Source organism: Podarcis vaucheri (genome assembly GCF_965113315.1).
Source record: "Podarcis vaucheri genome assembly, chromosome: 7".
NCBI classification, from domain to species: domain Eukaryota; kingdom Metazoa; phylum Chordata; class Lepidosauria; order Squamata; family Lacertidae; genus Podarcis; species Podarcis vaucheri.
In genome coordinates, this window is record NC_138765.1 from 52510115 (window position 1) to 52536514 (window position 26400).

General features: G+C 43.9%; 2 protein-coding genes across 4 annotated transcripts in view; one reads left to right on the plus strand and one right to left on the minus strand.

The window, feature by feature from the left end:
- Window positions 1-302: 302 nt before the first annotated feature.
- The window catches only part of CA5A (carbonic anhydrase 5A), a 29888-nt gene continuing 3790 nt past the window's right edge, over window positions 303-26400 (minus strand). Inside the window, exons 1-7 of one of the 2 annotated variants that reach the window (XM_082229217.1) lie at window positions 16325-16596; window positions 13765-13962; window positions 7088-7206; window positions 6672-6767; window positions 5683-5745; window positions 4544-4699; window positions 303-2822 (exon numbers count right to left, since the gene is read on the minus strand). In XM_082229217.1, the coding sequence (XP_082085343.1) occupies window positions 2613-2822; window positions 4544-4699; window positions 5683-5745; window positions 6672-6767; window positions 7088-7206; window positions 13765-13962; window positions 16325-16469 (987 nt within the window). In that variant the 5' untranslated portion in view covers window positions 16470-16596 and the 3' untranslated portion in view covers window positions 303-2612. Of the gene's footprint in view, window positions 2823-4543; window positions 4700-5682; window positions 5746-6671; window positions 6768-7087; window positions 7207-13764; window positions 13963-16324; window positions 16597-26400 lie in introns of those variants that run through there. The other variant, XM_082229218.1, reaches the window with a different exon arrangement.
- LOC309535811 (E3 ubiquitin-protein ligase TRIM17-like) lies at window positions 17002-25388 on the plus strand. Of its 2 annotated transcripts, none has more exons than XR_014221405.1 (4): window positions 17002-18951; window positions 19472-19567; window positions 21198-21377; window positions 25374-25388. XR_014221405.1 is itself a non-coding variant. In XM_082229229.1 (4 exons), exons 2-4 carry the CDS (start codon window positions 18541-18543, stop codon window positions 21204-21206), a joined length of 516 nt encoding a protein of 171 aa, XP_082085355.1. In that variant the 5' UTR covers window positions 17210-17811; window positions 18529-18540; the 3' UTR covers window positions 21207-22008. The 2 variants fall into 2 exon arrangements, 1 of the variants encoding a protein (XP_082085355.1); XM_082229229.1 differs by lacking the exon at window positions 25374-25388 and having other exon boundaries at window positions 17210-17811; window positions 18529-18951; window positions 21198-22008.

Consider the following 26400-nt stretch of genomic DNA (forward strand, 5'->3'; position numbering starts at 1 on the left):
CATGCCCCCAGAATAGCTTGCAAATCAGTGCTCTCTGCTTCTCTTATCTTGAGAGGTTCAAATGCTTCTGAGCCATTTCAGAAACCTCTGGCCTAGCATTCATGAAAAGCCCTGCTTGGCTCCGGGGTCCCGCAACACTGTATTGTGCCAGCACGTTCATGCGCTGCTTCTGCACGCAGCCTAGCCACTCCACTGGGAAGATGGAGGGAGGCGGCCAGGCAAACCATCCAGCCTCCATCCAGATCTCCCCCGGGAGGCCCCAGTGATTTACAGATTTAAAAAAAAAAATGCCTAGTAAGCAGTTTGCTTGGTATTCTTTATGGTTACTGCTCAAGCGAACAGGCAAATACAATGGCATTCAAAGCACCCAGATTGCTTTTGGAGTGCATGTTTCATGCAGTCCAGGAGCATAATGAACCATTACGTTATTCTTCAGCAAGTACTGCTCTCAACACAGTGTGTTATTGTTCTTCCGTTCCAAGTACAATGCAATTCAGTAGATTTTTTATCTAGTCACAGGCGCACTCCATACAATGAAACAGTTCATTTTTCCTCCCTAAAAGGAGGATAAAACTGGAATAACTTCTGGCAACAGGAGGAGAGGCTTGTAAATACGCATTGTGTTTAACCAATTCACCAACTTAAGTGTCAGAGGTTTTTCGTTTTAGAAAACAGGTGTTAACAGCCTATATAAATTGTTTCTGCCTGGTATCCAAGCCACATGGAGACACATTAACTAAATCAGAATCACCGCATCATACTATTACTAATTTGAAAGCAATTCATTTAGCATATTCAGAACAAGGGGTATATATGATAGCAGATTTTATAAATACACAGGCATAAGAACAGTCAGGAAGATAAACCATTTATCAAAAAGACAACCCTGAAGTACAGAAGCCAATTCCGTTTCCTAAAAGTTGTGTAAACTACCTGGCTCCTGTTCTCACCAGCCTAAGTGGAATTAAAGGGTTGATGCAACTAGGCAGACCCACTGAAATTAATGGGCCCAAGTTAGTCATGTCCATTCATTTGAATGGGTCTTCTCTGAGTAGAACTATCATTGGCCATAACCTAAAGTTGCCACCTTCTGCAAGGATTAAAACCATTGTGCATGCCAAACTGAGCTCCTATCCTTAGGCCAAGTGTGGGGACTCTCTAGATGTTGCTGAAGTACAACTCCCATCAGCCCCAGCAAGCTTGAGCAATGGGCCAGGGATGATGGGATTTGTAGTTCAGCAATATCTGGAGGGCCAAAGCTTTTCTACACCTGCCCTATTTAGTTTCTGAGAATAGATTGGTCCAAATATATCCATACGGCTGATGCCATATTCTAATTTTTGCTATACTCAAGTTATATTTGGCACACAAGACCCACCAGCCTATGGTTGAAATGGAGAGGACACCCTTGCAGAAAACAAGCCGTGTGCTGAAGACACTCCCTGTGGGCAAGTGGGAAACGTAAAATTAATCCCACTTTTGTATGGAGCAAAATGAGGGCATACATGTAAACAAAAACTGATGCTTGCAGAAAGTGGATTTCAGTTCACCCTATAATTTAAGTAACATGACTAATGAAGCTTGTTTTTCAAAACTGCTAGAACAATTTATTTCTACTTTTGACATGTACATGTTTTGAAACTGTAACAGAACACTCCTCAGTACTATTATGTGATATTTGGGGGGGGGGGTCTGAAAAGGGCTGCAATGCTAAAAGCAATTGATTAATTCTGGCACATGATAAATCTCAAGATAGCTTTAGCAGAAGATGGATCCCGGATGAGGCTTGTTTCTGCTGCAAATGCTTTGCAGGCTTTTGTTTAAAAATACAATTGAGACTTGAGATCAGCCTACAGAGTAGGGGGGAAATATATATTTATAGGTGTGCTCATGCCGAAGTCTACAAGTGGGAGTCCCAACCATGTCAGTAAATATATACTGATGTGTACATACACCAAAGCCCAGTCCTATGCCCATTTCCTTAGAAGTTGGTCCTGCTGATCTTAATTGAGCTCATTTCCAAGGAAGCACACTTAGGATTTCATCCAGAATCCATTTAAATCCACTGGTTTGTGGAAATGGCTCATTCCCTGGATCTAAGAGAACTAAAACAAACACCTCTGGTAGGCACAAAAGATACAGTGAAAAATTATTTAACTGTTATAAAGTTAAATGCTCAGAGGTAGACAGAATAGGACCGTGTGTACCAATATAAGCACAAGTCCACGCATAAAAAAGTCATCTACTTGTGCAAACTCTCCATTTCCTAGAGCTATGCTTTAGTTATGTCTTTCCTTGAATGTGTCCTCTTGAGGACATCTTTTGCCACCATACAGCTTATGAAACTGAGAATCTGCAAATATATATATATTGCAATAGAGAAGTCTTGATGACAAAGCTTGGAATTCTACTTGATGTATACTCTGAATGACTATTTGTGGGAGGGGTTTAAGTTAAAGCAGGTTATTGTGCTACAGAAAAAGCAGCTCATTACAAGAGGAAAGGACCCCAAAACAAACCCAATACCCTTTAAAGTAAGTGACCTTGCATCAAGATATATTCTAAACATATAAAGTGCTAATAAACATTGTATATATTCCGCCCCCCTCTCCTTAAAGGCGCACGTGCCCCGCCTGGGGCGTTTCCTGCTGGGCATGATGTATCTGTTCATCTGATCTTGTTTCAATGTTCCGTCGGTGCTGGATTAGGAAAGAGGAACGGACGGTACGATCCATTATTGGCTGAAGTGGACGGAAATTGTCCACCATCCTTTGCTCTTCTTCTCCCGCAGGGGTGAAAAGCAACATCCGAAACACCTCAAGCTGGAAATGAGAAAGGGCAAAGCCCAGAAAAAGTTAGGGAAGAAACAAAATTGGTCTCTCTCTCTCTCTCTCTCTCACACCCACACACCCCTCTAATACCCAAGTTAATGGTTCGGCTCTCTTCCAGAGCTGCTTAAGAAGAGACTGGGCCGCCCTTGGCCACCTGGAGACAAAATCCATCTCTTATCATTTGCAGCTTGTCAGCCTTTGAGAACATTATCAAATCCTAGACATTTGCAGGATGGCGGCATGCCATCTCTTAATCAAGCCTACATTCTTAAGCTGCCCCAGTTTCCAGGATTCAAACACCCAGAAGTTAGAGGCCCAGTGCAGTCACAACTATGGTTTGTTGCCTTGGCTCCGAAGATCCCAAATGTGCAACAAAAGCAACCACAGTTTATCTTAACTAGCTAAGCTCTGCACCCAGAGGCCATGCAAGACCAGGCTGCTGTTAACAGGGAAGCTGCCTTAACCATGGTTTGCTCAACAACAGTTATTACTTTGTTGTTGTTGTTCTGATTATGTTATACATTTTTAAGTTAGCTTTGTACTGGCCTTTTTCTCTCTCCCTTAACCCGAATTCTAATGGCCACTACAGATCTCTTCTTCTGAGTCAAAAAAGGAATGTAAGTCTTTAAATGAAAGAAAACATTAATCACAAGCCACAATTTCGCAATCAGGTTTGTGATCAATTCTTACTCATGACTCAGATGCAATGCTCAGCTTTGGCTAAAGGAAAGCAAACCATGGTTAAGCATTATGACTGTACCGAGTTAGTGAATCCTGGAAAAGGAATCTAAGGAGAAAAGTGAGAAGCCCATTGCTAGGAAAAGAATTCAAACATAATTTGACCCATAGAAACTGCAAAGGCCCAATGCATGCCACAAAAGCAAGTGTTATTTTAGAGAAGGAAGGAACAGAGCTTAAAAAGAGGGAAATAGCTGAAATCCTCAGGACCCAACCAGGAAAGTAAATCCCACTGAGATAAGCAGGAATTGCTTCCAAATGAGAATCCGTATGATTTTGCTTGTTCCAATAGTGATATTATTGTACTTCCACTGTTAGGAACAGGAAGCATTTCATTTTGTTTCTCATCATCTGTCTGTCTCTCTCAGCACCAGACATTGTTTAAAATGCTCATACTTGGAGCCAAATTGAATGTAATGCTCAACATGCCATTTGCAATCATGTCAGTTTACAAAACAATTACCGGTAACACAGGAACTGGACAATTTTCACTGAGAGGGCTTAACCTCCCCCCACCCCACCATGATCCCAAAGTCACCCAAAACCCCCAGAACACTATCTCCCCGGAAGCTGCAATTAGCATTGGGTGGGAAGCTTTGAGATACCAAACAAAAATTACATTTTTTTTACCCACATGGTTGCAAGTTACATGTTCGTGACTACTAGTTTAGCTTGCAACACACACACACACACAAACCTCCACAATACAGAGTTTTAAAGATTTGCCTTTCCACATATAAACTCAGCCTAACAGTGTTGGATACGTCTGCAGGTATTATTCAGCAGTATGTGCTTTCTATACTGCACTTGCAGAGGTGAAAATAAAGTAGAGTTGCATTCACAACATTTTAGAAGACATCAAGTTCCTCCTAGAAAGCTTTTTCCCAGCTGAGAATCTCATTCTCCCTTCTGCTTTCCCACATCCATCCCCAGCAATACACCAGCTACAGATGGCGAGTTTCCATTTGCTCTACCTGATCATCATCAACCTCTATCGCCTTCTTCTTGATGATCCAGGTGACAGACTCTGAAAGCGGTGGGGTGGTCAGAGATCCTGCGTACGTCCAATAATCAGGGCATGATGGCAACAAGCAGGATGGGTCAAATTCATCAAACTCAACAAGATCATCCTAGCAAATGCAAGCATCAGTGATTAGTCTGGGTTATTCTGTGCAATTGCCTTAAAACTTAGGGAACAAGCTGTGATATCATCATGATTAAGGTTTTAAATGACACTTCAGGTTATATTTTAGTGAGTAAGATCTAATTTATATATTTTAACTGCTGCTATATCTGTACTGTCCCTGTCATACCGAACTGCTAATTTAAATGTATCCCTATTGTGTTTCATGACTTCCCTGATTTTGTATGTGAGCTGGAACTGGTCTGTGACCGAAATAATAAATTCATTCAGTCTGGATTATTTGTGATGGGATCCTCAGCTTGCATTACTGGTCTTCCTGGGTCCTCAGGCACCAAGCGTGGAGAGAGGAGCCACAATTCAATACAGTCCTCCAGCACAGCATCCCCATCACATATAGTAGGCCTCAGCTCCTTTTGTACTGCTTCTGACAGAGCCTGTAGCCAGGGACGATCTTATCTTTCTATGTATGTACACAGGGAACATGGAAAGCTATCCTACAAGAAGTCAGACCACTGGCTCATCTTAATATTGTCTACATGGACTGGCAGCAGCTCTCCAGGGTTACAGGCTGGGTTCTCTCCCAGCCTGACTTGAAGATGCTGCCAGAGATCAAACCTGGAACCATCTGCATGAAAGGCAGACGCTCTTCCACTGAGCTACAGCCCTTCCAGAAGCCGCTGGGAGAATGGCACACACATCCTGGCTCCTCTGTTTGGAATCAGGCTGCTCAACTCTCTGAACAAATGCCTGGCTCAAAGTGGGAGCAAGGCCTTGTGAGGTTCCAGTGCTCTAGGCCACCTGTGACATAACACAGGCACCATAAGGCCACCAGCATAAACACAACAGGCGAAAGCATCATCCAGGAATGATCACCGTCTTCAGGCTGACTTCAGGGCAAACCTACTGATTGCTCCTGTGCATTGTGTGAGATGGATACTGAATAGCAACTAAGGTTAAAATTCTCTTTACCTTGTGTTTAATTGATGGCAAGGCATCTACTAACTTCTGAAGCCCACTGTGATTGGCTCCAAGCTGCGAAGGGAATGGGAGAAAGAGTATGTTTTTATTCACTGAAATCTAGAGATCAAGTGGTTTAGTGCAAACTCCTATGACACGAGGTCAGCCTTCTCTAACCTGCTGCCCTGAAAATGTTTTTTACTACAACTCCCATCAGCCCCAGTTGGCTGGGACTGATGGGAGTTGTAGTCCAAAAGTTCCACAGGGCAACAGATTAGCAAAGGTTGCACTATGCCATTAGCCTTTGCTGGACACAGTTGAAATATTTTCTGGTATTTATTTGTTCCCACCAACTGCATCACACTATGCAAGGGAATGCTGGAAGTTCTCAATCAATACAATAATTGAACTGCTGCAGGGAGGACACACATGCAGTTTGGGTGCTGAAAAGTCCTCACTCTTTTCCCCCTTTCTCTCTTCCCCCCTCCCTATAATTCATTTTTTTCTCCATTTATTCCTTCTTCCTGCTCAGTACGATCCTTGGTTTCTGGTTTTGTAACTGAACTAGTTAACCAACAAGATGTATGCTTATATTACTGTGATATAAACAAAAAGTTAAAAGGTTACTTGCAGTGCACTCCTATAGATGTCCACTCAGATGTAAGTGCTATTGAATCACAGAATCATAGAAATGTAGAGTTGGAAGGGACCCCAAGGGTCAAGTAGGCCAACTGCCCACAATGTAGGAATCACAGCTAAAGAATCCTTGACAGGTGGTCATCTGTTTAAAAATCTCAAAAGAAGGAGAGTCCACCACCTTCCGACACTGCCCATTCCATGGCTGAGCAGCTCTTACCACTGAAAGGAAGAGTTCAGTTGGACGTATTCCCAGGTAAATGTGCAGCCTTGAAGGTGCTCTTTGTGTAAGGAAGTGTCTCCACACTTATAAGTGACAGTTCAGAATGAACCACTGGAAGATTACAGGCTTCCCACCATCATACCTTCAAGAAAACTCCAATCACAGCCAAACCATTTTCTTCCATCAAAGCTTCTTCAAAACTTTCATATTTGCAAGAATTCCAGTGTACCAAATGCAGCTGAAATTAAATTCAATCCATATTTTAGAACTGTGAAAGAAATGAGATGGAACAATCTTTTTCTTCAGAAACTGCAATGAATCGGGTATGGTTCTCAAAGACCTTGCAGTAGAGTTCTGAGCCTTCTACTCTTGGCTGCCCAAGAGCAACCCCACCCCCACACAAAAAAGAGAAATGGCCGCATGGCTACCGGCCAAATCTTTCCACGTGTTGACAGAACACAGAGGAAATGTCACAGGCCCAAAATGCTTTTGTGAACACTTCTGAGTAAGACTCACTGGTGCACAACATTCCAGAATCTCGCGAAAGTATCCTCTTACCTCTGCTGGGAAGACCTTACAGTCAATCGTGTGCTCCGAGCCCCATTCATTTATGGCCCCCCAGTGAAAGTGGAATTGCTTCAGCCGGTAGTTGTTTTCTAAGGGGCCTCCTGTAATAACTTGGATAAGAGGAAAAATAATGTTAGGAGGCCAACACTTATGCCCCAAGCCTATACAATTACCTGAAAGTAAGCTCCCATGAAATAAATGAGATTCATTTCTGAATACACATGGGTAAGATTGCACTGTTGTATCTCTCTCATCCCTCTCCCTCTTAATCTAGAGACACCTGGCAAGTAGGAAGTAGCAGCAGAGTCTGCCTGGTTCTCCTGAAAGTATGTGGATGGCATCAAATGGCAACAACACAGAGGCCAAAAGCAGAAGTGGGGCAGATTTGGCTTGGTGCACAAAGTGCATTGTGCTGGAGAGAGGAGGGGTGTTGCGGGATTGGCAAGAATCTTACAGCAACGTCCTTCTAACTGTTCACACTTCAGAAGGGGAACAAACCACAGCAGGGCTAGCAAAATCACAGTGAAGATGCACAGTGTGACTTCTCTGCTGCTGTAAATAGGAGTCTCTGGGCTGGCTCACTGAGATATTATAGGATGCTTACATCCACAGTATCCAAACATAGTCTCTGCATTGATCCCATGATCTTACAGGGATGCTTCTGGAAGCCTGAAAAATATTGGTGACCACGAAAGACAGAGCTATTCCTGGAGTTCTAGCTGAGCCATCTGAACACAAGCCTGGCATGTTTACCGGGAAGTTAGACTCGGTGGTTATGACCGACACCTTATATACATATAGTAAAGCACACTTGAGATCACAGATTAATTACATTTCTTATCCACACCGTAGCAGCAAGAGATTGCCATTAATGCAATGCAAGAATTCTCACGACTTGCTTTTGCTTAGGAAAAGTAAAATTCTGGAAAAGGTTTTCTGCAGTAACACTTTAGTAATTTAGCACCGTTGCAAGGACTGTTCTTCTGGACTATTTTCCTTCTTTCCGATGGAAGCAAATGTCAAACACATCTGCTGGATACACATCATCAAAGATGCAGAATCTTTGGCACACCTAGCACATGACCTAAAAAGCTCCAGAGGAAGAGAACTACCGTGTGTGACAGCACCTACAGTATCCAATGTGGTCTGGTGTGCATGCATTATCCCTCCTACTTCACTCCCTATTATTTCAGTTTAATAGATGTAACCATTGATGAAAAGAATGGATATTGAAATATAATTTTGAATTGTTACAATTACTTGCCTGTCTTCCCCAATCTAAACATCCTATGTTATTGCACATCGTAATGTCATTGTAATTACTCTGGCATTCATGCTCTCCCATAACTCTGTCTACAAGTTCAAAATGATATTATTTTGGACTGTTTTATTTTATTGTATTGTTGTAAGTTATACGTTGATATGCAACCAAATCTGTAAGCCTATGCAAATGTATTTTTAAATTTTACAAGAAAATCAATTTTAAAAGCCTAAGTTAGAATTGCCATATGTGGATAATTCCTTACAGAAACAGAGTCCCCATTTAGATTTTTCATCACTAGGATGGCAGCTGAAACTTCCATTGGGCTCACATACGAGGACAACCTAATAAAGTTATCTGTTGCTTAATGACGCCAAATCCTTTATAAGAGATTGAAAACGGTATGTTGTTATGCTGTGTTTAGTCTGTTACTTGCTAGACGCCATTCCTTTGGCTGACTTTAAAAAGGGGTAATCTACCTATGTGAGCCCAAACATAAGACAGTGCACCCTGCACAACTAAAACCACTTTCCTCCAGGATGTATAGAGAAAAGGGTTTGTGAGCATCTGCAGAGAATTGTGGATGAATGTAGCAGAAAATGAGGCTGAATATGACTGCCCCCTTGTGGTAAAAATAAGTACTCGCATTCTTAAGTCATGTGCTAGTACAACAAAAACATTACTTCTATGTTACTCGGCAATTTCTATACATGCGTGATTACAAAACAAGCGTGATTTTGCAAAAAAAGTGCATATGCAGACACTGAGCAAAATTCCTGAGATGCTTGCTGCCCTCTCATGCCTTATCCACTTGATAGGAAGTGCTGAAGGGTCAAAAAGCGACGTCGCTACCACATGCTTGTTTTTCTACCACATGCTAAATAAGCAGTTCCTAAAGTTTTAAATTAAGGAGAATGGGAGGAAATGCAATATAATGTGGTCTCTTTTGCACCATAGCCTGTATCTCTAGGTGCAGGTGGGAAAGTCCCTGTATATTCTGACAGAACAATCCTAATTACAGAAAGCCAGTGTAAGTGACTCCTCCATGCAGGAGGAATTTGACTGCTTGTCAGCTAAGTTCCACTGGGTTTCCAGTCACAGACCAAAGTGAAGGAATAAGTTTGGAACAGGTGTAAGTCTCTCCTCGTCCCTTCATGTGCCAACACACCCCTGGAACACTGCTTTTGGGAGATTTGCACTGACATATATTATGTCATTTTAAGTTCCACCAGCTGAGCCTAGTTTATGCCGGCATAACTCTGGCCCAGCTGGGGTGGGGGACTTACACTGGGCGCAGCCCCGGCTCAGCCGAGAAAGCTCAGGATCTGACGAATCCAAGTTCTCTCTTCCTGGTGGATCTTGGGCTTGGACTGCACTGCCAAATAGTAACTGCAGGCAATCCCACAATGCACTGGGAGGTGCCTCTAACTCCACTTTGGAAGTTCTGCCTGTCACCAAAAACAGCGGACACCAACACCACAAAGCACCCACCAGAGGGCAACACTGTGCACACAACCACCAGCACTTACCTGCCTTGTCCAACGCCTTTGTTTCTCATTTCCTTCTCTCTCTCGCCATTTGATTTCATTCTACTCCCAGTAGTGCAGCTAGCCTCATCCTTGGAACAAATCTGATTTAGATCCCATCTCAGGTGCCACCTCTCTTAAAAGCACGCTCCTTTATTCAGTTTACTGCCATTGTCTTCCTTCTTACTTTTTGACTCTAATCCACTCTTTTTCCTCTTCTCTATCTGTGCAGCTGCCTATTACTGTCAGACAGCAGAAGCAAGGAGAAAGAAAACAAAGGAAGAAGAGAGCATCAGGAGCAGGTGGGAAATAAGAGTAAGTTACGTGTTTAGGAGTCAGAAAGAACCACAAAGAAGAAAAGCATTATAGTAAAGCAAGAACAAGCCTATAATTTAAGTCCCTTCCTAATCCTGCTCCCATTGGAATGAGCAGGGTTTGCAGCAGGGGGACTGCAGCACAGGGAAGGTACATTTATTCATTTTGGGGCTTGAGTAATGTAAATGACACTTGGCTGGATGCTTATCATGCAAGTTAAGACATTTTTATGCCAACAGCACAAATGTGTTTTATTTTATTGTCTTGTAAAATGAGCCTCAAGGATGGTCCATCTAACCTTAGCATCCTGCTCTCACAGTGGCCAACTAAATACCCTAATGGGAAACCCAAAAGCAGAACCTGAATGCAATGGCATTCTGCCCACCTGCAATTGCCAGCAACTCGTATTGAGGTAAAATGCCTCTCTGACAGCAGAGGTAGCATATAAGCATCACCACTAGCAGCTGTCTCTGCTTAGATATTTAAAAAGAGGGAGAAGTTATAGGCATATAATGATTAGATTGAAAAGAGTGACGTGGATCAGAATGACTTCAAAGCAAACCTAAAGAGTTTCAATGGAAACCGGCAGAGAACACCGGATGTTAGCAGCTGAAATTTAGAGAGCAAAAGTTCCTCTCGAGGAAGGCTAGGAAACTTGAGCAAGAAGGCCAAGATAGAGAATGCAGAGGAACAGGAAAGGAGGGTGGTGTCTGAAGTAAGCCACAGCTATGATAATCATCAAATTTGGAGGGGAGGGGGTTGGGGAGAGAGACCGCTGTGCAATTTCTCTTAGCAGAAACCAAGGGACAGTGTGCAGGATAATGGGAAATGTGAGTCATATCAGGATGCTAAGATAGAAGAGAGATCTTGGAAATGCAAAGCAAAGGTGCTGTTTTCTGCTAGTAAATCTATCAACCTTGCCTAGTATCTTTTGTCCATGTTTAATATATTAGAAGCCTGCTTAAGGAGACCCCCAACACAATTTTAATGTTTTCACTTATACTGCTGGATTGTAAAAATGTATCACAACAGTTTACAACAGTATACAAACATCAAACCAAACAATAAAATCACAAAAAGTTAAAAAAATAAAAATAAATTAAAAACAAACCTCAATAGACCATTGTGGGGAGTGTACCCTTAATTGCCTGCAGGTCATAGTTATCTACATATATTTATACACCAGCATGAACATAAAAACCTGTCTTATGCTGAATGAGCCCACCTGGCCCAATAATGTCTACTCTGACTGCTAGCAGCTCTCTGAGGATTTTGGTGGACGTTTCTCAAGCCCCACCCTCCAGGATGCTTTCTTAAGGTGGAGATTACAGGGAACTGGGTCTGTGACCATCTGCATCCAAAGCATGCCCTCTAACACTGAGCTACATCCACAGCTCATCCTCTCACAAATATGGATCTGTGAATTCCATCACTGTAGGTAAATGGCCATGTTACTATTAGTACACACTACAATTTTAACCTCTCCTCCTCTGGGACTGCAAGACAAGCAAAAAGAAAAGCCATAAAAAGCAACTGCAGTATCTAAAATAGCTTTCTTAAGATACTTGATACAACCCAAACACAAGCTCTAAGCTTCAGCCCAGGAAAGTTACTACCAGAGAACGATTATGCTTCTTAAAGAGTGCTGTGATGGGCAGCCTATGGCTCATAAATTGGATCCAGGTGAGGCCACACTAGGATGATGCCTTATAGAATCACTAGTCCATCTAGCTCGGTACTGTCAACACCAGAGGGCAGCAGCTTTAATTGGTATGAGGAATTTCCCTATATCAGGACTTGAACCCAGGACCTTTTGCATGGATAACATGTATCCCACCACAGGGCTATGACCCTTCTCTAATTTAAACATACTCTTTGCATAATGGCTACTCAGGTAACTGGACTTAATCCAAGTACTGTGTAACGTACAACTTACTTAATGAGTGCTGCTAAGTGTTCTAACCACACACCACTAACAGCCACCACAATGTTAGTTATTGGCTAAACAGATTATCAAGGTACAACTTTTGAGGCTCTGTCTTATCTGTTTAAAATTAAAACAATCATTACAGCATTAAGCACAGAGCACTTGGTTCCAGTGAGCTAACAAAACCTGACTTTTCTTTTCATGAAGAATAAAAAGAGCTCTTCCAATGCCAGAGAAGGCAGCTATATTCAGTTTCCTTCAATTTACTGAGGTTTCAATACAATTCCAAGGGGAACCAGAGAACAAGGTGCTTTGCTAGAACCAAGCACCTATCTTGCCTTCTAGATATTTTCCAAGTACATTATTCAAAAGCTTATCTGTGAAATGCAGCCAAAGTGATAAACAACCTTTTATTTCATTAATGTTTAATGCCAGTGTTATACTATTCATTTGGGAACATGCACACATGAAACCTCCTCAAGGGCTTCCTCTACAAAAATGAATGGGTAAAAGTTGAATGAAAAAGCATCCAAAAGAATGAAAAAAATGCATCCAAATAAAGAACGTCAGCTGCTCCCCAAGTCTTGTATGGATTACAGCTGGAGTGAATTTTAGCCAAGAGACAAAATTAATGGAAATCATAGCAAAAAAGAATAATTGCTGGACTACTGGACTAAGATTGCTTGACTAAGACCCTGATGGAAAAACTTGCTTGGCAGTAAAGTTCTCTGAGCTATTGTGCTGCACCCCAACCTACCTCAGAGGGTTGCTGAGAATTAAAACAAAAAACAAAAATGAGGAAGTTTCCAGCTATGCTGCCCTGAGCTCCATGGAGGAGGAATGTGTGTGGTTAAAATGTAATACATACATAACAGGAAACAGCCTTTGTTAAGGATTAGTTCCTACATTGAATGTACTGTAAATATGCATAGTTTCTCAAAAACCAGGGATGGGGAGACAAAACTAGATACTGTATTAATTATCTTAGAGATTAGTTAAGAATTTCCACCCACACACTTCACTCATGAACATTTATACGGCCCTTTTCAGGTATAAAACGCGATACAATTCTCATCTGAACAGGGGCCTTTATTTGGTAGGGCTCTGGGGTCAGGAGAGCCACGTAACCAAACCCACGTAATCGGCCTCCTGGAAAAAGGGGAGATTTGAATATAGATCTCCAGACCAAAAACCTGGCTTTTACCCTAGCAAATTAGCAGGGCAATTGTCACTCGTATTTTAAAGATGTGGATCAACTTTCACAAGGGCATGGATACGAGCAAAAATGCAAGGATTCACATGACACATATTTGCCCAGATATTTAGGGAAATGGGAAATAACTTGCAGAAATGTCTGCCAACGTACTTAGCTTTTGCCAACTGGAGGGGTGGCGAAAGGTGCCTACTAGGCCAGAACTTAACAGCAGGACCAGTGGGTCTTAGGAGTCTGCTCTACACCAAGTCAGATCATTGGTGCATCTAGCTCAGTACTGTCTACACTGAATGGCAGCAATGGGTCTTCAGGGTTTCAAGCAGGGGGCATTACCGGCCCGAGCTGGAGAAGCCATCAGGCATACAAAGCAAGTGCTCTACCACGGAGCTATTATCCTATGATCCCAGTCATCCCCTTAAGTCTTACTTGATTTGTCTGTGGTATCCTCAAACTCAACCAGGAATGAGTATCCGTTGTTCCACATATGGAGGCATGTGGCTGGATCGTAGCGTATTTCAAGGGGTTTAAGATGGGGGTCATAGACGCTGTCTCTCCACTGGATATTGATCGGAGACTGCCGGCTGCCCCCCGGGATTGTAATCGGGCTCTGCCACAGTGGATGTACTGGAAGAAGAGGAGGACACAGGAAGTTTCTCATAAGCTGTATGGAACTTACAGATATGTTTTAGGCTGATCGATCAATGGAAGTTGCTTGGAAGAGTAGGCAATCAATTCTCCAAGTTGTTCTGCATGTCCAGGGGGCCTTTGGCTGCAAAACAACACTTGCCCAGTTCTGAAACGAAGGGGAGTTTCAAAAGCAGTTTACAGCAACGCATGAAAATTCAAAACATCCCACCAAGCGATGGGAAGCTCTTCAGCTCGCCTGAAGTACTTCTCTTGACCCTGGTGACAGCGTTCCAGCTGGCAACCATATTCCAAGCCAGCCTGCTTCCAAAAGTTATCAATGAACAGTGGCGTAGCGTGGGGGGTGCAGTGGGTGCCGGCCGCACCGGGCGCAACATCTGGGGGGGGGCGCGCTTGCACTCGCAGCTCTCTGCCCCTACCTGGCTCACTCACTCTCTCTCACTTCAGTGCTGGCTGTGCGAATCCGATCTGAGCCGCTGGGTCGCCGCCCACTGTGGAGGGGGTGGGTGCCAGGCACGCGGTGCAGAGAGAGAGCGAGGGACTATCTGGGGGAGGGACAGTGCAGCGGCCACCCAGCGCAGCGCTGAGCGCAGGAGAGAACCACACCAGACCAGACCAGGCAGCAGCAAGAAGAAGCTGGCAGCGGTGGCAGGTTAGGGGTTAGGGGGCGCAAATTACTTGCCTTGCCCCGGGTGCTGACAACCCAGGCTACGCCACTGTCAATGAAAGTAATAAACAGTTGCAATTCAGATTCACACAGAGAAGCCAAAACTAGATTTGCACTTTAACACCACCCTGAACCTGATGCTCCCTCACACTGTAGTCAACACCTTTGCATTCTCCAATAATTCTTTTAGGTTTCTGCACTGATTTTAATGCAATTGCTTTCAAAAGATACGCTGTCACATCATTCCCTAATCTGTGGTCTTTCCTGCCACTGCTAAATATCAGCACAATTCCCAAGAAAGCCTGGATGTCAGTGCAAAGGAAAGGAAAGGAAAGCTGCTCTGGGGAGAAAAGTCTGACAACTGAGTATGGAGCATGGTTGAGGGAGACTTCCAACAAGTGGCAGACTTTTGGGCTCTCAAATTTCAGCAGCGCCGTGTGCAATGCTAACATTCAGCACTACACCCCAGCCCATCTCTTGCAATCCATTCTATATCCTGAGGTGCCAGCACCTAGTTCAGCCAAACCAGTTCCACTATCCTCATATCATATCGTACAACTCCATGACTAGGGGACTGTCCCCTATGAGATAAATCCATGATCCATTTTTCCAATCAACTGTTGCATTTGTGCAATACTGAAAAGTATGTGGGGACCCCAGATGTGAACAACAAATAAGGAACTACAGGTGTGCATTTGGGTCACCCCACATTATACATCCCCTCCCCCTGAAGACTGTCCTTTGCAAGATGGCATCAGGACATACGGCTCTGTGACATTTCCCTGCAAAGACCAGCTGAGACCAAAGGGGGCCACTGTCTAAAGACCCTGCTGTGCTGTTGCTACAAAACCATGGACTAGTAGGTTGGGACTTGGGGGGGTTTCTGAAGTGGGTGCAAACAGGTGAGGAAGAAACTGGGAAGGACAGTGCGAAGTGTGTTGCGATTTAATTTATCAAAAAGTTTTAACTCCTCCTTTACCTAATGAGAGCTGGTATGGTGTAGTTGTTAATAGAGTGTTCGGTTAGGGCCTGGGAGAAACCAGGGTTCAAGCCCCAACTCAGTAATGTAGCAACTGGGTCACCTTGAGCCCGTCACTACCTCCCAGGGCTGTTGTGAGGATAAAATGAGGAGAACCATGTATGCTGCCTTGGAAACTCCTTAAGAGAAAGGTATGGTACAGATGCTATAATAATGTACATATACACAACAGCAAGGTATGCAGAATACAAAACAAGAAGTCCACACAATAATCCACCATACAATATTGGGGTGCTAGGGAAAGGGCACAACCACTGGGGTTCATAAAAGCAGATCAGAAATGAAAAAGATTTAAGGTGGGGACAGGTGGAGAATGAATTGAGAGGGGTATTTTGGGCAGGGGCGAGATTGTAATAGTACATTAGGGTTGTACCTAACTAAGCAAAAAGCAAACTCTATTGTGTGTGTGGGGGGGGGGGCTATTAGAGAATGAGAAAAGGAACATGGGAGGGGGATAATAAGCAGGGTGTGGACAGCTGGGGAAAGAGATGGGGAGGGGGGCGAAGGGGAAATATTAGGGCCTTATGGACTCCAGGTACAGACCATACTTTTTTGGGGGGGAGGGAATGTTCCTGCAGAGAGAAGAGGGGGAGCCTCTTTTCGGGGGGGGGGTCGCCGCGGGGTGTGTCACTCACCGCCGTCCCGGAGGCGGTAGGAGGCGCAGGCGCCCAAGCTGCACCGCCTCACCCCGCCGCCGCGGCGGACGGGGAGGGCGGCTGGACCCGGCCGAGGGTCCCTGCCGAGGCGGAGGAGCAGCGGCGGCAGGAGACGACGAGCCATGGCTGAGGCGGCAGGAGAAGGCGGCGGCGGCGGCGTTGTTTGGAAGCGAAGGGCTCCCTCAGTCCTCGGCCGGCCCAGCCGAGCCAGCCCCTTCCGGGGCCTCGCCCACCATCTCCGCCCGGCAAAGCGCAGCGGCCGCCAGCGGGAGGGACTGCAGAGTCATTTCCCCGCTCGCCGCCTGAGGCGCCAAAAACGCTCCGCGCCGGAGTTGGCGGGCGAGAGAAACTTTCCCGGCTCGATCCGGCAAAGAGCAGGTTTCGGTGCAAGTGGCACTGGAGAAACCTAAGGGAAAGAGCGGGGCACCTCCATCCCCTCGAGGCGCATTTTATTAAGAGATTTGGCGAGGGAGATAACAAGGCGCTGCAACGTTTTTAACCGGTCCGATGATCGGATGGCCTGGAGCGCTTTCAGCGAGGAAGCCCCGTTGTGTAGGGCTTACTCCTGAGTAGACACCAATAAGGACTGAGGTGTTAACGTGGGAGAGAGAGGGCGGCCACTTAGGCATGGCGTGGGGGGGGGGATTTGCATGAAATTATCACTTGCTAATGTCAGATGTGTATCAGATGCAAATTTCTAAATGATTACAATACTATGATTTTAAAAGGCACGCGAGAGCTCTCACCCAAGGAGGGAAAGGGAGTTTCTCTGCGCCTGCTCAAGCCACTGACTGACTGTTCATAGGCAGCTGTTTTATAGGCCTATAAAACGCTGTACTAACTGCTCCTTCTACTGTTTTATAGGCAACGTTATATAGGCTAACGTCCAAACACCCAGTCTTTCATTTCTGGGCTATAGAAAAAAATTATACTGCGAATGAAGCATACAGACAATTTGATCCTCCCTTTCTTCCCTGGAAATGAGATTAAGAACACAATTCCTCAAAGAGTTAAATGAAGATTCACAGTGCAGTCCTACTCAGAAGTTGAATCCCGTAGGACTTACTCCTAGATGGGTGTACAGCCTGAATATGGAAAGGTCCTCGAATAAGCAAGGACTCTCTCATTAGTGAGCTAACTGGTTACAGGTGCTCCAATGACCAGGTGTGGGGGAGCTTTGGCTCGCTGGATGTTACAGAACTACAATTCCCATCAGCCCCAGAAAACATGCTCAGTGGTCAGGGATGATGGGAGTCGTGGTTTGGCAACATCTAGAGGGCCAAAGGTTTCTCTTAACCTTCAGAATACTATAAAATCCAGGCAGGCTTCATGTTAAGGATGCTGGGAATTGTAGCTCCATAAGGGACAAGCTACAGTTCCCAGGATTCTTTACAGAAAGTAATGTGCTTTAAATGTGTGGGTGAGATCTTTGTCTGGATTCCAGTATTTCTTGGTGGTGTTTAACTGTAAGTAAACTACTGGATTAAGAAAGTAGTGTGGTTATTTAAAGTGATCAAATTTAGTACATGGCTGTTTAGAATGGTGGCTCTTTCTCTGGGGTAGACACTCCTCATCAGAAGGTATTTGTTATACTGTGATCCTAGGTATCTTTACTTAGAAGTAAATTAAGCTGAGTTCAATGGGACTTACTGTCAGATAAGTGCACAGGGTTGTCATCTTAAGTTTATAAGCTTATCCTATCAACTGGTATGCAGTTACCTAAGAGTAAACCCTAGCGCTTATTTTTAAAAGAATACATATATAGGATTGGGTAGCTGTGTAACTTCAACTAAATTCCTGTTTAAAAAAATAATATGAAACACTTGTGTTTAGTTTGGCTTATTGGTCGAACTCTTGAATTGTTTTCACCTTTTTTTAGGTGGACTTTAAAAAATTTATGTTGAAATTATGGTGTAAACTTGAAACATATGCTACTTATGAAATATTTGTAGTGTCCTCATCAAAAGACTTGTCCCTTAAAATATGTTGGATGTTGATAGTTTGGAAGGAATTTGTGCTCTGTAAGTTTTGAAGGCATTTCTGTTCTGTAAGTTTTGCAACAAAGTGGATTTGGACTTTATAATGAGTAAGACCTCATTGTTTTGCCCACTACCACCATTTTTGTTGCTCTTGAACTATTTTAAATTAGAAATGAAACCCAACCTGCTGTTATTGCCCTCTAGGGAGAAGTAAGGATGGCAACTGAGGGACCTCTTGAGGAGCTTATTGATGCAATTACTTGTCCCATCTGCCTGGGATATTTCAAAGATCCTGTGATGTTGGACTGCGGGCATAATTTCTGCAAAGCCTGCATTGTCCAGTCCTGGCCTGAATCTGAGGGAGCCTCTGCTTGCCCCGAGTGTAGGAGACTCTTTCAGCCAATGGACAGCAGGCCAAACTGGCAACTGGCAAAAGTGGTCCATCTTGTCAAGCTGTGGGTGGAGAGATGCACAGAAAGGAGAAGAGAGGTGTGTAAAAGGCATCGGAAGCCCCTGAAGTTCTTTTGTAAGGATGATGAAGCCTCGCTTTGTATGGTGTGTAAACGGACCAAGGCGCACAGCGGCCATAAGGTAGCCCTGTTGGAGGAGGTTGCCCGAGAGCTCAAGGTAAGCAAGGCAAACATTGTAATCTGCTTTATACTGAGGCTGTTTGGGGGAAAGGCCACAGCTTAGTGGTAGAGCATCTGCTCTGCAGGCAAAAGGTCTGAGGTTCAGTCTCCAGGTAGAACTTAGTCTGTATCCCTAGAAAGCTGCTGCCAGTCAGTGTAGACAATACTGAGCTAGATGGACCAATGGCCTGACTCCTTATAAGGCAGTGTCCTGTGTCCATGTGGCTCAGAACTGGCTGGCAGCAGCTCTCCAGGGTTTCAGATGGAGAACATTCCCAGCCCTACCTGCAGATGCCTGTAACTGAACCAAGGACTTCCTGCATGCAAAATATATGCTCCACCCCTGAGCTCTGACCTTCATTAGTGGGATTTGCTGCCACCTTATAAAGATGTGGAGGTGGCCTTGGGTTGTTTTAACTTGGGGGTGGGGGGGGTGGACAAACAAATCAAGTAAAGGGGAAATCTCCCTGATAAAGCAAAAAACATCATTATTTGTTGTTGTTGTTGTTGTTGTTCAGGAGAAAACCAAAGCCCAGCTGAAGGCTATGGAGGAAGAGAGGAAGAACCTTGAGGGCTGTAAAATTACTCAAGAGCTGGGAAGATCAGAATGGCTGGTAAATGTTTTGATTTATATAGCTTGCACAACCTTGCCGCTCCTCTCTCCTGTTTTCCAGCCCCAGGCAGCAACTGCACTGCAATGCCCCACTTCCACTTGGGAAGAGGTATTTCTTCTTTTAGGTTAAACTTGTCCTGTTCAGTATTAAGTGGTTGAAACAAATGACCCCACCCCAGAAAATCCGCAGTAAGAAAGGTTACAGGATTTTAGCAGGGAGCTGCAGGATGTGCACTGATTGTAAACGAAGCTGTGTCAACTCTGAAACTTCTGCAGGCACAAACGGTACTCATAGTAATCACCCTGACACCCACAATCATTAATTCATGATATAAAGGCTTTATGGGTGGCGGGGCTAAGTTAGTTGCTGCCCTTCTTCTGATAAGAGGCTTGGAAGGAAAACAAGGGAGTAAGTAAGGTAATTTCCTGGCAGTGATTAAGGAAGTGTCTGGGAAGAGGAAACCACACTGCAGGTCTCTGGAGACCAGGTGATGCACACACCCCACCAAGCATAGTCCATCTGGCCACTCCTACTAGTGAATGCAGACAGAAATGAAGCAGCCCATGGAGATTGCGAAATGAAAGGGAAGCACTGGTCTGCTCTGAGGACCCCTGAGTTGCTGGATCTTCCATTTGCACAGGGAGATGGCACTATCAATAAATCTTGTCCTGTCCAGCTCTGGGATTATGTCTTTTTTACTGGAGCTGTGGGAGTTAAATATATACAGTGGTACCTTGGTTCTCAGACTTAATCCATTCCGGAAGTCTGTTCCAAAACCAAAGCGTTCCAAAACCAAGGTGCGCTTTCCCATAGAAAGTAATGCAAAACGGATTAATCCATTCCAGACTTTTAAAAACAACCCCTAAAACAGCAATTTAACATGAATTTTACTATCTAATGAGACCATTGATCCATAAAATGAAAGCAATAATCAATGTACTGTACTATAAAATAAATAAGTCAGTATAGTTGATGATAATTAATTTTTTTTCTTATTTTGTGAGAAAAAAACTGCTCCTTTTCCCTTATGGGGTACCCAAGAGCCCATATATGTAGGTTCCTTATGTAGGTTTTCTATTGGTAGGAGAAAAATAACAGAGGCCAGCCAGAGAATATTGAGAAGCAAAGCAGCTAGTAAGCCTGATCTTTATTAAACTGTTGCAACAGGGTGCTCACCTTAAAAACAAAAACGCAAAATAAATAGCAAAAACAAAAGCATCAAACTTAATTCGTTTTGGAAGTCCGTTTGACTTCCGAAATGTTTGAAAACCAAGGTGCAGCTTCTGATTGGTGCAGGTGGCCCAGAAACAATAGCTGACAGCCTCATCAGACGTTCAGCTTCCAAAAAACGTTTGAAAACTGGAACACTTACATCCGGGTTTTCAGCGTTTGGGAACCAAGGCATTTGAGTAGCAAGGTGTTTGAGAACCAAGGTACCACTGTTTATCTTAATAACTAGCCACTACATTCTCTTTGTCCTTGACTTGCCTCTACTAACTTGAAGGGAGTATTTTCTGCTCTCTGCGAGGCTTCCTGACCAAATCCATGTGAAGTTTGAAGAGAGAATGTTTTGTGAATCTGCATCCCCTGATCTCACCCATCCTTCTCCTTTTCTTTCTCTGCCCTGCAGAAAATGTGACTGGACCCAGGCATAGCACCCTATCCCCTGTCAATCTGTCTGAGGACCCTAAGGGTGTGAGACGCAAGGTGTAATAGATTTGGAACCTGCCTGTCCACCCTCTGATGTTGTACAAAACAGAAAGGAATCCAACTCCCACGAGCATCACTCTGAAGAGAGAGGGACCACCAGGTTGTGAGTCCTCGGAAACTTTAGCCCCATCCCATAATTCAATGTGCGTGTTCAGTCATGGGTGGGGAGATGGCAGGCTCCACCTCCCCACCTGTAAACTTGCATTTGAACTCCCATGTAAAATTCCCACGTAGAGGGATCTGTTCAGGAATTCAAATGCACATACTGAGTTACTAACCCTATGCTTCTGTTGAGGAAGCCTTAATACTTACGTTTACCTAGTTGATTCTAGGTTCTTAAATTCCTTCTAAACTAACACTTTTGCCCAGGGAGAAGACTGTTTTTTTCCTCTGGACTTTTAGAGGATTTTTTAGAACTTTAATTTCAGCCTTGCTTTGTGAGGTTTGGATTGATCCCTAAAATAAACTGCTGGGAACAATTTTTTAACATACCTCAGGCAGGGAGTAAATATACACCTTAGTGACCAGAGTCCTTTACTTACAATGGTTCCTAGAGCAAACTGATAAGTGTTATAATGCCATCTCATCCATCTTGCATTTTTATGTGCTTATCAGATATTCTGATCAAGTGGCATCTCTTTGCTGAGGTTTGTTCTTATATATTTTTGGGGTGGGGCGGGGGGTTGGTTACATATGAGCACTGAAAAAATAAAAATAAAGCTTTTAACAAACTAAGCAGAAATGTATCACATTGCTGCTTATCAAAGAGAAACTCTTCCATGATCACCCTGATGGCTCTTGCAAGAAGATTTATCTCCAGCCCTCAGTCGTCTAGAGATGCTTGAGAGCCCGATGATGTTTGAGGGAGTTGTTTCCTCCAGGGGCATAGACCTGATTGCGAGCAGAGGGAGAGGGAGGAGGGAGAAACACCTGGTCAAAACTCTGTGGATTAAACAAGCAAGGAGACCAGGGTCTTAGTGTGGGAATGTTCAGGGAGGCAGGAGAGGATATATTGTTTAATGATATCCTTCCTAACTTGTGTTAGCAAGTTCTGTATCTTAACAGAGTAACATTCCCCTTTAAACGCACAGCGGTTTGCTTGTTGCAGGCTCGTCTGAGCCTCTCAATACAGTGGTACCTCAGGTTACATACGCTTCACGTTACAGACTCTGCTAACCCAGAAATAGTACCTCAGGTTAAGAACTTTGCTTCAGGATGAGAACAGAAATTGTGCTCCGGCGGCAGGGCGGCAGCAGGAGGCCCCATTAGCTAAAGTAGTACCTCAGGTTAAGAAGAGTTTCAGGTTAAGAACGGACCTCCGGAACAAATTAAGTACTTAACCTGAGGTACCACTGTATAAGATTCCTGGTAAGATCCCTTATTGTCCCTTTTAAAAAGAATAGAAACGACAATCTTATGAAAGTCAACATAAAAGTAGTTTACTCACAATCTTTCAGTTCACAGTTAGATCCCTGAAGGCAGACTTAGGTTGCAAAAGTACAGATCTACATGAACTATCCCATAAGGGAGTTAGTCCCAAGTGACTGCGACTGAGCAGCCACTTCTTTGAACACATAGGAAAACAAAATGGAGAAGAAGACAGCAAGAGAAGAATGTGTGCTCCTTCTTGCCCAGATTAGGCCTCTCTCTCACGCACACAGGCCTCTAGCCACATACAGAGGAAGTTTGTCACAGCTCAGGAGGAAACAGGAAATTTTATCATGACTGCATACAAAGCACCCCCTCGCATGTTCATTCTAGGAATGTTGTACTTGACTGCTATGTGTTTCACATTCCACACTTAGAGGCAGCAGCAGCAGCAGGGGATTTCTGTTGCCTTTGCGCTGCACTTGTGGGCTTCTAGTAGTAGAGCACTTTTTGCATGCAGAATGTCTCCCAGGTTCAGTTGCCAATGGGCCACTCCAGGACTGGAAGAGACCCCTTTGAAGAGATTCCCAGGGCCCTCAAATATTTTAGTAGGGGGTCTGAAGGGACCTCGGACTCTAGGAGCTGGCTTCAGAGCTTTTAAAACGTGTTGGAACAGTTCCTTAGGATGGAAAGAACATCAAAGGGGAGGGATTACATTGAAAGAAAAGCATGTAAGGTTAAAAAAGAGGAACCCGTTTGTTTTATTGCTTGAAATATATGTTGCTTTAAAAGTTTGCCTAAGGATAAAAGTAAGGGAAAGGGCAGGATTGCACCATTAACTGATAAGAGCAGTTGTGTTCTGTCTACCTACGCAAATAGCTGAGGACACATGATCACTCCTGGGATTCCCTTGTCATGTGGATAGACAGGAAACTGGTTTTTGCCCACACTACTGAAATTAACAAGTTGTAGCAGTAGAGTGGTTCAAAACTACACACCTAGTAAAATTATCCATTTCATAGTGAGTGTGTGAAACAGTAACAAAAAGTCATGAGTAACAAACTTTCCTCTTCGTGTAGCAAGCAATGAATGTACTGATTTTCCTGGCTGCTTGCCATCTGGCAGATTTCTGTGTTATCTGGCAGGTTGCTTACTGACAGCACAAACAGAAGAAGGTGTTCCAAAGAAAGTAAACAGAAATAATTATTTTCTAAAAGCAGCAGGAGGTGTATCTGTTCCCCCAAAAAGCCAGAGAAGCAAATAGGTGGGATAAATGAGTTAAATAATAACAATGAACGTAGCAAATACAGACAGTGGGTATGTTGTAATATTTGTCTGGCCCGAAGTCTCCAAAAGTAGAAGTAGCACTTATTAACAGTGAAGGGCAGACAGAATAATACATTTCTTTTTTTTAAAGAAAAGACTGGCTATGTTTATGAGAGACTGCTCAATATGGTGATTAGGACGATTAATGCTCTTTCTGAGGGTCATCCCCCCCCCCCCATCTTAAACTTCAGTAGGCAAGAAACAACCTGGAGGGAACAGGGATTTCAGTTTGTAGCGTGCTTGTACTATTGTAAGTTTCCATAAGGGGCTGTGTTTTGTCAGTGTCAACATTCAAGCATGACACACAATTATCTTGACTCGGTGAAGTTGTGTTTTAAGCTCTCTGTACTTTTCCATGCCAATGTGAATTCATATTTGCCTAATATTGTGGCTAAAAAATATCTGAAAGGGCATTAAATTAAATCTTCCGCTGGAGTAAGAACTCTTATCCAAATTGCAATATTTGGGGGAGGTGAAGAATAGTGGGGGGGAGGAGGCATGTGCTTTTTTAAAGAGAATACTTTTTTTAAAAAAGTTTTTGTAGCAAAATAAACAAACCCCTGAATAGGATGTGGGCAGGGGAAATGGAAACTGTTCCTTTCTAACAAAGAGGCTTTTCGTTACAGGCTGAGCTAGTATAATTGCCATGGTGATACATTTCCAAACATAAAACAAATTTATATGGCTGAATATGTTGCTTCTTTGTTGTTTCGTCTCCTTCATATGCATGTCCAAACCAATATAGGTGGTTTTGTATCCCCAACATCTCCTCCCAGTGCCATAAATATTTCAAATCATCCCTATTCCCTACCCATCCAATCTGCCTCTTTAAAAACAAACCCCCAAAAAACTGTCTGTCTTGTAGATAGTTTCTGCGCTAGGTTGCCACTTCAGCAGTGATCTTTAAATGGGTTGGAGAAACTGTTGTGCAGTCCCGTCCCACCCCTTTGTTTAGAGACGATCAAGGGGTCTGCAATGGATTTTGACAAGGGAAAACCCACCTGTCCATCATGTAATAGCAGTGACATCATGTGATTGGCAAGTTGATTGTCCCACCCACCTGTAAAAGTTGGTCTGCAAGTTAGTTCCCCAAAAAGTTTCTCCATTCCTGATTTGTATAATATACGTGAAAAGCAAGAGTAACACTCCATGCATCTATTGAAGTGGGATCCAGTTCAGAAAGTGTCTGCCACAGGGACTCATCTATAGTGGGGCAAAGATACTATAGTTCACCCACCCCAAATTATGTTATTCAATACATAAACTCCTTGCGGGCAAGGACCTTTCTCTTTTTGCCTGTGAAGGCCAGGAAGGCGCTAGGTGCGCTGTACAAAGAACAATAAGCACATTTTCTCGCTGAGACGCATCTTGCCATAATCAGCATAATCTGTTTGCTTGGCAGAGTTCTGTTTGGGAGGATGTCACTCTTTCGAACCAGGAAATTGCCAGCTTCAGTTGACTAAGGCTTTAATCCCTTTCAGGCCTCAACAAAGAAAAAATACAGAAGGTATTTTCACCCCTCCCCCTGCAAAAAAAAAAATCCCTATCTGAAGGTGCACTGGATTGTGTCTGAAACTTGTTATGCAGCATTGCCTGTGAAATATGAAAGAGGAGAGAGGACATAAACATATGAATTCAGAAGCTGCATGTAGGATGACTCAGGGCTGATGCCATTCCTGACCCCACTCAGCATAGATAGGGGTGGTATGAAGGGCAGTTTCTACAGGGCCTTTTTACATCCAAGCACAGCTGATATCCAAGTGATGTAATGATGTGATACAGGAGATCTGAACACCCATTTGCAATACAAGTCACTCTCTACCCCCATCTTCAAGCACCAAGTTTGCCTTTGCCCTCCTCTGCGCCCTTGCCAAATCCTTTTATTTTTGTCTCATGTCTTTTAGATTGTAAGCCTGAGGGCAGGGACTGTCTTATCACTGACATCTGGAAACCACTCTGGAGGCCTTTTTTTGGCTGAAAAGCAGGTGCGTTTTTTAAAAAATGCTTTAAAGTTCCTATTAACATTGTGTGACCTCCAGACAGTGGAGCTGAGAAGGGATTGACATACCTTCCGGGAACCACGACAACATCCAGCACATCAACAGTGCTTGTATTCCCATGATCTCAGTGCCTCTTTTATTAGGTCCAACAGACCCAGGTGTGGCTAAGGACAGCCTTTGGCAGCCTGGTGTCCTCTTCATATACTATGTACTACAGCTCCTATCAACAGGGACGCGGGTGGCGCTGTGGGTTAAACCACAGAGCCTAGGGCTTGCCGATCAGAAGGTCGGCGGTTCAAATCCCCACGACGGGGTGAGCTCCTGTTGCTCGGTCCCTGCTCCTGCCAACCTAGCAGTTCGAAAGCACATCAGAGTGCAAGTAGATAAATAGGAACGGTGTTTCCGTGCGCTGCTCTGGTTCGCCAGAAG